The sequence below is a fragment of the Ammospiza nelsoni genome, chromosome 1, assembly GCF_027579445.1.
Source record: "Ammospiza nelsoni isolate bAmmNel1 chromosome 1, bAmmNel1.pri, whole genome shotgun sequence".
In the NCBI taxonomy this organism is placed as follows: domain Eukaryota; kingdom Metazoa; phylum Chordata; class Aves; order Passeriformes; family Passerellidae; genus Ammospiza; species Ammospiza nelsoni.
The window spans coordinates 135436916-135450253 of NC_080633.1; the positions used below are offsets into that span (position 1 = coordinate 135436916).

General features: G+C 35.1%; 1 protein-coding gene across 1 annotated transcript in view; it reads left to right on the plus strand.

Annotated features, from left to right (window-relative positions):
* MMP16 (matrix metallopeptidase 16) overlaps window positions 1-5927 on the plus strand; it is a 164574-nt gene extending 158647 nt beyond the window's left edge. The window contains exon 10 of the mRNA XM_059474285.1: window positions 4369-5927. Coding sequence (XP_059330268.1) covers window positions 4369-4703 — 335 coding nt within the window. The 3' untranslated portion in view covers window positions 4704-5927. The remainder of the gene's footprint in view (window positions 1-4368) is intronic.
* The last annotated feature ends 7411 nt before the right edge of the window (window positions 5928-13338 follow it).

The following is a 13338-nucleotide window of genomic DNA, read 5'->3' on the forward strand; positions in this document are numbered from 1 at the left end:
CTATGGAACTGGCTTTAGTGAAAATGCTCTTTTAAGTGTTTAACTGCTCTTTTAACTGTTTAGCCTAGGGCTGAAAAAACTTTCAAATTTAGTATTATAAACCCTGATTTCCATTCTTTTTTTCTTTTGTCTTAATTCATTTTGGTTTTGTTCTCTTCTGAATTATAGTATCTCTTAAAACAAGCTTCATAAACACATTAAATATCTCTTGAATTTTTAAGGTGTTGGCTTTTTAAACAGCTTAGAAGGTATTGCTTTCATTCTCAAATCTAGCAAAGGAAAGCAAAATCTTTATCTAAGCAGAAATATGCCAATGAATTTATGTAAATCAAAGATGTCATAAGTCCATGATGTAGAAAAGCAGATAACAGGGATTTTAGCATGATGTATTACATTTATCAAGATGCATCATCACATGCACCAGAAAACAAGTGAGAGCAGCCAAAATCTGCTCCATCTCCGGAGAATTCAGTGCTACCCAGGGGATGGTGGCTGGCTGCCAACAGAGCCCTCAGTTGCACAAAGGGTTTAGGTCCTTTGATGGGAATAAAAATATGCATTTGTTGTATCCTATCATTGTTGGACAATTGTTATCTGGCATATATGATTTATTTATTAGTAGGTTCTGAATTAATTCTGTTTACCTCATAAGAGAGTACGCATATCTATTGCCATAATATAATTACCTTTTAATAAGAAAATAAAGATCTTTCTTTCCTTTTATAAAACATTTTAGTCTCCTATTTCAACCTCTAACTTGTTTAAGTAATTTGCCATGGAAATGTTTGGGGTTTTTTTCAAAAATATGTTTAATTGCTTCCTTGCTTTGTGTCTGTTGCACCCAGAAGAAGAAACCCTGTCTGTGTTTTGGACTTTTTTTGCTAGATTGGATTTTCTGTGTTGCTTTTAACTGGAAAGTAGGTCATTCAAGATGATATTGTGCATACATCACACTCAATAATTAACTGTTTTTAAATAGGCATATCTGTGGAAATTGTCACAAATGTTATAGAAATATATACATGTGTGTGTGTGTATATATCTATATCTGTGTGTGTGTATCTATCATCTATCTACATCTGTGCACAAATATACATATATACACATATCTGTGAATATAAATATATATTGATATATATAAATATATATTCTGTACTGAGCTGAGGTACATGTGCCTCCCATTAAAAATAAAAATTATCTTACTTTAACACTCAGACCAGTGAGTTTGAAAGCACTGCAGAGGCAGAGCACCCATTTTTAAGGCATGAAAGAGTTTTGATTACATAAAAGGCTCTTCTCTTTCTAACCCTATTGGTTTTGATAGTCTGCTGGACGCTTGGATAAGAAGGTTAGTAAAACATGACGTGAGATTGTGGAGGAGGTGAAAGGAAAGAGGGAATTCTTGAGCATCTCAGAAATCCTATAAAGGCCCCAGGGCAGAAAAAGGGACTGAAAATGACACCATCAATTTTCCAAGAAGACCGCTAAGGCATTTTCCCTGAAATCAAGAAAATAAAGACTTAAGAAACAATTCAAAATTCATTCAAACTGTTGTTTGTATGAGGAGAGAAAGAAATAAAGCAGATTCAAATAAGAAATATCACAGCTCAGTTGGAAACAAATTGATTCCATTTTTCCTGAAACTGCTTTTGTTTATCTGGACAGAAGCAGAGTTGATAAAGAGCTTTTATTATAAGCCTTCACAAGGAAACATCTGAGAGCATGTCTTTCAGGGAATAAATTTCATTTTAAAGTATATTTTTTTCCTTCTTTTACATTTTTGTTGTGCAAACTATGCAAATGAACACCTACAATAACTCTGATCATGCAGGGGATTCCTTCAGTGATGGCAAACATTCTTGGTAATTGTGCATTAAGGTTTGGAAAGAACAACAAAGACCAATTTCCTACTCTAGTCAGTGTCCCAGCTCAGTATCCTAAAAGCTTGTTAAGGTCCAGGTACAGGTAGCACCTTTGAAACTTGCCCTGCTACTTCCCATTTTGTGACTTGTTTTCGAACACTCTGGTAGAAACTCTTAGGAAGGGGTGGAAAAGAAATTTCCTTTCTTTTGCTACATGGAATCTGAGATCACACAAAGTTGTCCAAATTGGAGAAATCTTTCCTTCTACCTTGAGAGCAGCACAGGAAATTTAACATGCTGAAGGGGATGATGGGACAATTTTTAGGTAGAAGAAAGAGAAAAGGTAGTCTACTTTATTAGTCCACTGGCCTTTTTTGCCTTGTACTTTACTACATAAGTACGTTTGAGGTAGCAGTGACTGCTACGCCCTTCAGTGCTGTTTGTGTCAGGTATTGCTCAGGGACTAGTATCCAGAAAATTGTAAGGAACAGCTCTCAAAGCAGGTTTAACACATCTAGCAGATTAGATTAAATCACTTTCTACAGTTGTGTGAAGTCATTTGCTCTGTCAGGAGAAGCAGTAAAACTACTCAGTCTCTTAGAATTGTCCTTCTCTGCTGGTAGCTTCCACTTTTCAGCTGTAACTGACTATTATCCTGGTTCCTACCTCAGCAAAAATGGCAGAAAATTTCAAACTTTGGAACTTTTTAAAAAGTTTAAACAGACTTTTCTAGTGAAAAATGGGTTATATTTGAAAAAAATGGTATTGGATCTCTAGCAGCTGGGAATCCCTTTGCTGTTTTAAGAGTTTTATTTTGACCTTTTGCTGCATAATATCAATTACTGCTAACTAAAGTTTGTATTTTGACTTACATCTACCCCTGAGTATATATACATGTATTCTGCATATATATATGAATATAGATTTGGAGTTGTCACATCTGTATATGGTCTCTATATATGTGTTAGACTATTGATAGAGATAATACATTAAATTTGCATACTTGAAATATTTATCCATGGCTAGGATGTGCAGTACTTTCTGAAAGGCATATTGTTATGTGGAATCCAAAGGTAGGGTAACTGTGGTTCAAAATACTGAAATTGTGCATTTGATAATGCTCCTAATTTAAACTCCAGATTACTTTAAGGAACTTTATACGTGCTAAAATTTTAAAACTTCATATTTAAAGAATTGCAGTCATCTTTTAGGTTTTATTCCAATCAGAATGGAAGGCATTTTCTGAAAAGGTCTAGCTACTCCTTTGATATAGATCAGTACTTTTTGTATTTTTTTCAAGTTGTAATAGCTCTTTCTATGAATCTATGAGCATATTTTCAGGTAATAAAAATGCAAGGGATTAAGGAAAGGAAAATACTTTTTCATTGGCTAGGCAGGCTATTAAAATAACAAATTACCTAATGTAGAAGAATGATGAAATACTCACATTTTTCTGAAAAGGGGAAGTAGGTGATGAAGACTTCCTACAGTGTGGGCTGAAAAATAGACTATCAAATATTTCTTTTTTTAAATTTTAAAATTGAAATAAAATAACTGTTGGTTGAATAGGTGGTTAATAATGTTGTCTCCAGATAGGCAGTTACCAGCCTTTTCAGGAAGCATTGTTAACTACAAATAGTGCCCAATCTGACTTAGTAGCTTTTAATACTTCATGGAATATATGAGATGTATAAAGCAAAGGTAAAAAAAAAATCCATCTATTTCCATTCAGTTCATAAACAGTAGGTGAAACTTTGCCCATCCTGAAGGTTTGTGTCTTGCCAGATCAATGCCACTTTTCAGCTGGGATAATAAAGTAATATAGATTTTTGGCAAGAGTCAAGCTTTTTCTTCATTTAAGCATGTGTAATAATAACACTGGATTGTGCCTGAATGAACAAATATCAGGTCTTTACAGAAAACTTAAATCTGGTTATGCCTTTTATCTAATGTAAAAGATGCTGTTATTTCATCCAGTCTCCTGAAGTACAGCAATAGGCTGTGTGAGACTGACGAGGGTCAGTTCTCATTTCTGCATAGCATAGCACAGCAGAGCATTGCAGTTTGTTTCAGGAGACTTCCCATCTCGAAGAGGTTGTGATGCTTTAAAGTCCTATCCCTGAAGATCCCAACTCTAGCTGGTTTTCCATTAAATGAACAAACTGCCCAAACCTTGGCTTTTCATAGACCGTACTCCCTGGAATTATTTGATTATTTTTTTAGCAATGAAAGAAAATAAAATCCCAATTTACTGAATGGAAGAACAACGAAAGAATAAACAAACAATAAAACCAAAACAAAATTCCCAGACTCAACATTAGATTTCTAGAGACAGTAAAGAAACAATTTTTAAAAAAAAATATTTGAATGACTCCTAACTGAAGTCTATTCCTTGTGTCTTTTGATTTTTTTTTAATTACAAAAAATTGTTACCAGTAATTTCCATAATGGTATATTGATGACATGATTTCATATGACCATGAATAATTGCTACTTTCTTCCTCAGGCTTCACATATTTCTACAAAGGAAAAGAGTACTGGAAATTCAATAACCAGATGCTCAGGGTGGAACCTGGCTATCCCAGATCCATCCTCAAGGATTTTATGGGTTGTGATGGACCAACAGACCGAGATAAAGACCGACACAGCCCTCAAGATGATGTTGACATTGTCATCAAACTGGACAACACAGCCAGCACTGTGAAAGCCATAGCCATCGTCATTCCCTGCATCCTGGCCTTGTGCCTCCTTGTCTTGGTTTACACTGTGTTCCAGTTCAAAAGGAAAGGAACACCCCGGCACATACTGTACTGCAAACGCTCTATGCAAGAGTGGGTGTGATGTAGGGTTTTGGTTTTTTCTCTTTCCCTCCCAGGAGTTTGTGGTAACTTGAGATTCAACACAAGAGCTGTTATGCAGTTTCCTAGCTAGGAGCGGGCATCTGTCAGTCGGAAGCAAAGCTGATCTTTCAAACCCAGGGTGTTGCCTGTCGTGCCATGAGTGGCAATTCGCTCAGCTGGGAAGCTTCCATGATACACAGTATCTGCTGTTTCTTCAGTCCTTTGTCTTTCTTTGTCATTCAATTCTAGGCCTTCCCTCTGCACGCTCAATGCCCTATAAACTATCAGGATTAACTAACAAAGAGGAATAAAAATATCTCCGATGTTTCTACATTTTTTCCTTAAGGCCTGTTCCCCTTCAAAGAATTTTTTGCTGAAAGTAAATTTTTTTAGAGAAACACAACAACCAACAATGGAACTTTCAGGAAAGTGAGAAGACCCAAAACAGCTTTGTCTCCAAAGAGGATTGCTTTCTGTCTGCTACGGATAAAGTCCTATACTCCTACTTCCAGTTTTGTCAGGTGGGAGACTTGGATGACACGCAGGACTTCAGACTGTTCGGACAGCCATTTTCCAACAAACAAGGGGCCAAAATATCTGCAATATAGTAACAGCCTTAATACATTCATTTTGTGTTTTTTACAGCTGCTCTGGGCTATGTCCTCAATGTTTTAAACTCATATTCAATACTATATTCAAGCAGAGCCTTTTTATTGGTTGGTTTGATTTCTGGTTGGTTTTCCTACATTATCTTTCCCAAGTTGTACCAAGCCAACTACCCCAGGCCTTTTATAGGTCTGTCAGGAGCACTCATTCCAAAGAATGGTCAAAAGCAGTGTGTCTCTGAAGCGGATTTCAATGAACTAAAACAACAGACAGACTATTGAGAGACTTGACACTGGTACTATGTTGGTGGTGTAACCCTTTGAGAACTATTGCGTCCAGTTTTCAGAGTCTGGTGGATGTTAAACTCGGTCATCATTAAATTAGAAAATTGTGTTTGGATAATACAGGTTTCAAAACAAAATCAGTTTTTTGAAACAGATTTCTTGTGACTGCATTTTTAATTATTTGCATTATTGATAGAAAAGCATTTGTAACATGAACAGAAAACAAAATATATTTACCAGCTACTTTCTTGTTAAAGGAACCAAGCGTATTTTAATAATTTCTATCACTTACCAAGAATTTTTCTGAGCTGTCAACAATTTTATAGCTTAGCCTCTTATCTTAAGCATCTTGGATTTCTCTCTTGAGACTGTGTTGCATGACAATTCGATTTGCCTCTGCAGAGGTAGAGTTACAGTTTCAAAAGAAAGCTAAGGAGATGACTCTGATAGTGCATGAGTATCCTCTGGTGTGTTACCCCTTTGCATGTTCATCATAGTTCTCAAAGGGTTAAAATTTCTGGCCTTCAGTCAAACATGGTATCAACTGACAGAGCCAAGGGACCACCAAAACATTTTGTCATTCTGTGTAATTTGTGCTAACAGCAGTATTGTCATTTTCATGTGACCTGCAGAGCAGGTTTGTATCAATAATTTTTTCCTAGAGAAAAGTCAGCAACTGACAGACCTCTTTATTGATTTTAGGAGCTGCTTCTTGCAGTGATAGGCTTTACAGTCACTGGGCTGTGAACTTATTAAAGATGGTCAGAATGATGCACCCCAAAAGTCAGACACCTGGTTTTTTATGAAAGCCAGGTTTCGAGGGGAGTAGCTTTTGCAACAATGAACAGCTTGCCTTGAACTTGATTATTGACCTGTTGACTGTCATTACCAAGTAAAACATTGTCTTCTGTGAACAGCTTCACTGTCTGAATTTCCTTAAAGTGTACTGTCCTATGTCTTTGACCTTTAACTTGCAAACTGGCACAAACTGAAGGGAATCTGGTGTTGCAAATGAACTTAGATGAGTTTTATTTCTTGAAAGGCCTGATAGACATGATCCAAAATTTGAGAAAAAAAATTGAAGTGTTTTAGTAGGAGAGAAACGACATAGACTAAAATATTTATGATAGGTCTGTAGAAAGATATTTTGCTATGTATACATGCACACTCTAAAAATTAATTACAGCAGAAGTTAATTTTTATTTAACTTGAATACAATTTTGAGTATAAAATTATTATTTCTACAAATATCTAGTTATTAATGAAAAGGTTATAGGAAAGTATTAAAATACTTGAAATGGCCAGTATGGGCTTTTACATTAAATGAGACTTTTATACTACGTTCAACCAATTTCTTACTGGTTTCTTAATCCACATAACTGGATCACTTTTTAGAGAGTGTAGGTATATATGCATATATATTATGATTATTATTGTTTTGGTAATGGATAGCTTGACTGCCTTGAATTTATATTTCTATTGAGCATAGCATGAAAAATAGTATGCTTTTTTTCAATTACATGATTTTATATTGATTTGAGGACTTATGAACATATGTGGCATGCTATAAAGCATTGCAAACTTATTTCTTAGAGCATAAACAGATATACATATGTATGGTTAACAAAAACGAAGATTAGAAAAAGATATAGTTTTACAACAAATATGCAATGCAGATGGCATTTTGGAGATGTTTTGTAGAAGTACTGCATACTGTAGGTTAGAAGCGCACCAGTATCAGCCCATACCATTATTTAGTAAATCCAAGTCAGCTGTTGCTGAAAATATAGATTTATTGACAATTTAGTTGCACAGGATTTTTGCTGCGGATCAGCTCATTTGGTGAATTTGAAATTCTATGCTGTTTGTCATATGTATTAAGATGTGTGTTTGTATACTTATAAAAGCACACAAACACACACATACATAGACATGCACATTTTAATCCATTGAGGAATTTTTATTGTCAACAAACTACTATAATTTATGTTCTGCTATAGACAGAACAAAATTATTGATGTTGCTGTTAAAAGTTTTTTTCCCTTGGATAGCTGGAGGAAAATAATATGAGAACTACTTATTCTGTATTTGCTTTTCCTCTACTGTAGGAGAATTTTTATTTTTTTTTTAAAGTCAGAACAGCATCTCATCAGTCTTTTTATTCACTTGAAAATTTCATTTCAGTTTTGAACTGTCTTTCGTGGCAGCTTTAACTTTTTCTGCAACCATTTCCCTGTCAGTAATGAAGTGCTGAGCATGTTGACTGTTGTTCTTTGAAAAGGTAACAAAAATATTTGTGTTTGGAGAATTTAACTGTAATTATGCAGGAAGGTAAGTGTGATAATTCTAGTGCTTGGTATATTGTACATGGTAGTTACATGAATACATGATAAGTTGATCATTGAATCTATTTTCTTTTCCTTAAAAGTACATATATGCTATATAGAGAGAGTGGAGAAAAAAATTATATTGGCATGTTTATGTCATGCAAAACAAGATTGTGTCAACATTTCTGTTACATACTCATGTTTTCAGTAGGTTGCAATGCAGTCATAAAGGTTCACTTTAAGTAAAAGATGTAGGAGCATTTGTGTTCACTGTAATTTCCAAATACATATTGGCTAGTTTCAAATTATAGAATTTCAGAGTGAATTAGTGATGTTGCCTGGTCTAATTTTGAACTCAAATTAGTAAAAGTTCTAAGACAATTTTTTTTAATAGTTATTTCTCTACAAGGGCCTATAACTATTAGAATTAAGAAAAATCAAATTGAAAATATTTTCAGGTCTGCAATCTGGGTTCCTGCTCATGTGCCGTGACATTTTTAATAAACATTTCCATATTGCTATTGTCATGATATGTATTTTGGAACAATACAAAACTGAATAGTGTTGTGTTAATCAGCTACAGTCTATCAAGCTGACTACACAAGGTCATGTATCTTCAGAGTACTATGGTCTGTATGATGCAGAAGGCCAGAGTAGATTATGGTAGTGTTTCCTTTGGCCTTTCAATATCTAAACCTATGAAAAGGTTATTGACTGTAGAAAAAAAATAATTTTTATCAAAAAAAATTAAAAATATGTAACTGTATATTTACTGGATAGGCTGGGATGGAGAGACTCAAATGGCTCCAAAGGAGCCCTTTCAAGTCTCCAGAATAAATGTAATACATATTTTATATATTCCTATGACCTTTTGTTCTTTTTCTTCTTTCAAAGTGGGAAAAGGGAGGGGATAATTAAAGAAAAAGATTTTTTAAGGCTAATTTTGTGAATTAAAATAACATAAGCTAATAGATCCAAACATAAGGAACAGACTTACACTTTTTCTTAGAAGCACACATCACATCCCCAGTTGCTTGATCAAGACTCCTGTGCCATTAGCACTGTGGGTTAAGAACGGAGTGTAAGGCTTAATTTTTGAATTTTCAACTTTTTTGGGGGGGGTTTACTTTACAATCTAAATGTCAGTTAAATGTAGCTTTTGGTACCAAATTATATAGAATCTAATTCTAGCTTGTTGGTTAGAAAACAGTGCGTAGTCTAGGAAGTTGGTCTGCCTATTAGCAATGGAAGTACTACATTCCTATTATTTTCTTTCTTTTTTTTTTTTTTGTTTTTGCATTTGAACCATTGTTAAGACAAATCTTAAAACACACACATAGTAAACTGAATAGTGAATGTTCCAGGCACTGTATTTTTAGGGAAGTAGAAATGCAAGCTACCATACCATTAGCAGCCAACTTTGGACAAAACATGAGATGACTGGGTGGAGGAGCAAGGACATGACTGCAGGGGCCTGCTCTGTCCTGGCTCCCATCTCCCCTTACAACATGGCCTAAGTCTCACCACCTATTGCAGAGGTGAAGGAAGCCATGCACCGCAGCAGTGGGAGATGTGAAGTAGCCATAACAGAACAGTAGCTCCTGGTTTGCCATTTGTTGTCATCAAGACTGTCTCTGGACACCTCTGTTTCCAGAAGTATAAATAGATGACTGCAAGTCTATGAGTTATTACAATCAGCTGAGGAAACAAATGCCACTGGCCACTTAGGTGTCCAGCTATGCTGTAAATCAAATAATATTGTCTGGAAGCTGAGGAACAGATAACCTGTTACTCAATACAATGATATACTTGTGATATTCCAGCAGTGCAATGTGAGGCATACTTCCTTAGCTCCCACTGCATAGACTGCAGGCAAACAGAGTGGTTCTTATAAGATCATTTAAACATATGTCAGTTACAAAATCGGGTGTAAATGAACCATGTGCTCATAAAATTAATCTCCGATATATGCATGTCATTAAATGAATTGTCTGCTGCTAGTCTCATGAAAAATATGTAATGTGTGAGTCAAACCTGTCTAACCCATTCTTGTGGCTTGCCATCTGAGATGTCAGAGGCTGATGGAGAAAGACATTGTCACCAGTGCCATCAATGCTGAAAATATCTGGTAAACGTCAAAAGCATGCCATCACTTGTTGCAAACTGGCTCCATTTGAGGGTTGATCTAAGGTAGCCTCTAATGTTAGACAGCATAGATTTTTTTATGATATGGAATTATTCTATAAATGTATGTATATAAGTAGGAATGCCCAATAATAATCAGAAGATCAAATTTTGAAGGATCATCAGTGTCTGAGCACAGCAAGCATCTGTTCCTAAAATCAAAATGTATTTTAAGGAAAGATGTAGACATCGTTAAACACATAAATTATAAACAGGTATACATAAGTTTTAGGATATCATCTAAAGATTATGGTCAGTTAATTAACATTTGGAATTGCAGCTGCCCATTCTGTCTTTGAAAGAGGACATTCTGTGAGTGGTGTCTATAAAATATGTTGGCTTTGTGGAGATGGCTTTAAGTATTTCTCTGGGCTACAAACAGTTAGATGAAATAAATTTTATTTGCAGAGAAGACATAAATGAAGAAAGGCTGATGTAAACTAACATGTTAAGACAGTTTTCTGTACTTGGATGCATACTTGTATGCAGCATAGTGCTATTTGCTGTCACAATAATACTTCATAAACAATAATTACACAGGCCAGCCACTTATGATGGCATGAAGTTTTCCAGTGACATAGCTTAGTTTCTTCTGCTTCTGTAGAGCACCATTGTCCAGAGATTATTGTTAGTATACTCACTACACAACCAGGGTTTTCTGTTTAGTTAATAGTAATTTCTACCATATGAAATTGAATTATGTCCTTTTTATAACTACAACCTTAATCTTCTTGGAGTGGCATATCTTAATTCATAGCCTTTCAATAATTTTTTTCCCTTTCATTCTTACAGTAAAATATATACTGAATATTGTCTCCATCCTCATGAATAATCCTGTTCATTCTGTCATGCATGTGTCTTGGATAACCCATTTACTAATCTATTATTCCAGGAACTGGTTTTATGGGAATTGGGATTAGTAACAGAATGCTGGCATAAAATAACTTCCTAAAGTACCCACTTAGTCCTTAACAATATGACAATGGAGTTTGAAGGATTTTAGTGAGGTTTTGTGTTACCCTCATACTGGCAACAGAACAGTAAATCTTTGCCAATCAGTGAATGTCCATATGGGTTCACCACTTGCAGGGTTCTGTGATGAGTTATAAAATAAGGTTTCTAATTCATATTTCCATCCTGATGTGCTGGTATTTAACACCCAGTTTACATACACATTTATAGCTTACATAGCTGTGCATAAATTCATCTGCCTTGTTGAAGCCAAGAGTACTTAGTATCAGTAGGTAATCAGTAGGTAATGTAATAAGGTATAAAATTTTGGTTCCCTTACTATCATTTTGAAACCTTAAAGAAGAGAAAATAGGTTTTACCACAGTATCACTTTTTCCATCACTTTCCAAAATGATGGTTTCTAATACTCTTTGTCAGTGTTTAAAATTAGATGGTATTAAATAGGTCTCAAAAGTACTGGTTTACAACTGATATGTTGCAGGTAAATGCACAGCCTCATATTTGAGCATACAATGATTCTAAGGAGAGAAGGACATACTGTGTGTGCTTTGCTTGGCCATTGCCACGAAATTGCCAGTGCTCACATACTGGTCACCTTCATATCTTATGGGAACATTGTGAAGTCAACTCAAGCAGTTTGTCTGCTTGGATATAAAAGTAGAATTATGTAGTTTAGGAAATGATACATGTCATGACATGCATACAGGAGACATCATAGCAACCTACAGCACTGTTTTAAATGACCATGACAACTACAATTCATACCTGCAAGGCATAGCTGCGGCTTATAGGTACATGGTTGTGTTTTACCTCATATGACAAAATGCTACGAGTTCTGGCCATGCATCACCAGGCAGATGAAAACAATCAAAAAGACCTTTCAGAATAGCCATTGTCAATACTCACAGCTTATGGAAATAACTGGATTGTTACACTCAACAAAATTTAGTCTTGAATAGGAATCAAAAATTGGAGGAATGTGTGATGATAAAAGTACTCTATTCCCAACTCTTACTCTTTGTAATCAAATAGGTAAAGCATTGTCAAGTGTATATATGTGTATATGTATGTATATGTTATATATATATGTATGTATATGTATATACACACACACACGTATCATCTATCTTTACTGTGTTTCTAAAACATGCAGATATCACTTGTCAAATCACAGTATTGTCTTACTGTGTCTGGTTGAAAATCATTCTACAGGATAGATCAAGGTTCATGATCCTCCCTTTTCACCATCCGACAGACGCTACCACTTTCAGAGGAAGATGTACTGATAGTAGTGCTGGGATCACAGTGGTGACAAATACAGTTTTAAATTAACACCCTGTTGAAGTCTTTCTCAGAGGAAACTTAAACTAGTCATGAACTTTCTTTCCACAACTTCTAGGACCCACAGGAAAACCAACTAGGTCTTTTGGTCAATGCCTACAGACAGACACAAGTAGCATAAGAACATTTCCATTTTTGATTCCCAAAAGAAAAATAGGAAAAGGAATGAAAACATTTTCACTTATAGGTGCAAGTACAACACCAATTTATCAAAAGAGATGGGGACAAGGATCACTGATACCACTAAAATTTCATGTAATCAACAATAGAAGAGATATTACCAAGAACTTAGTGATAGCTTGGAAAGTATTATTGGCCTCCAACAACAAAGATATCTGTTAGGCTTGAGAAAGTCCACTGAATTCTGTAATTGGATTCATAACCCACCAGATAGCAGTCAGTCAAAAAGCTTCTCAATATAGTTGCTCTAACCCTGACTGCAAATATATATAGTAATACATAGTACATTATTTATCTGGTGCAATCAAAATCTTTTGAGATAGATTTAGTCAAACTAATATTAACCTGAATCTCTGTGCAAAAACTGGTCATAGTGAAATGTCCTTCTGTTTGTTCTCAAAAATTAGATCCAAGATGATTTGAAGAACTCCACTGGATAAAATACTGAAGGACAAGGAAGTCTTTAACTTCTACTAGTCTATATTACAGCCATGTATCTTTATTTCCATTATAGTCCTGAAGTATTTGATATGACAGAAATACTTCTATGGCCATTGGATGGATCATCTATTTCTATATGTAAATTGATAAATACAGTCAAACTTCTGATTCCCCTCCATACCCTTTTCTCACTGCACCTTGACATGTTTCCTTACTAATGAAGGCAATATTTAATTTTCTATTCTCTTGGTAGGCAAGTGGGAAATGATCTGTTCATTACAAAAATAAGCAAAAACAATTT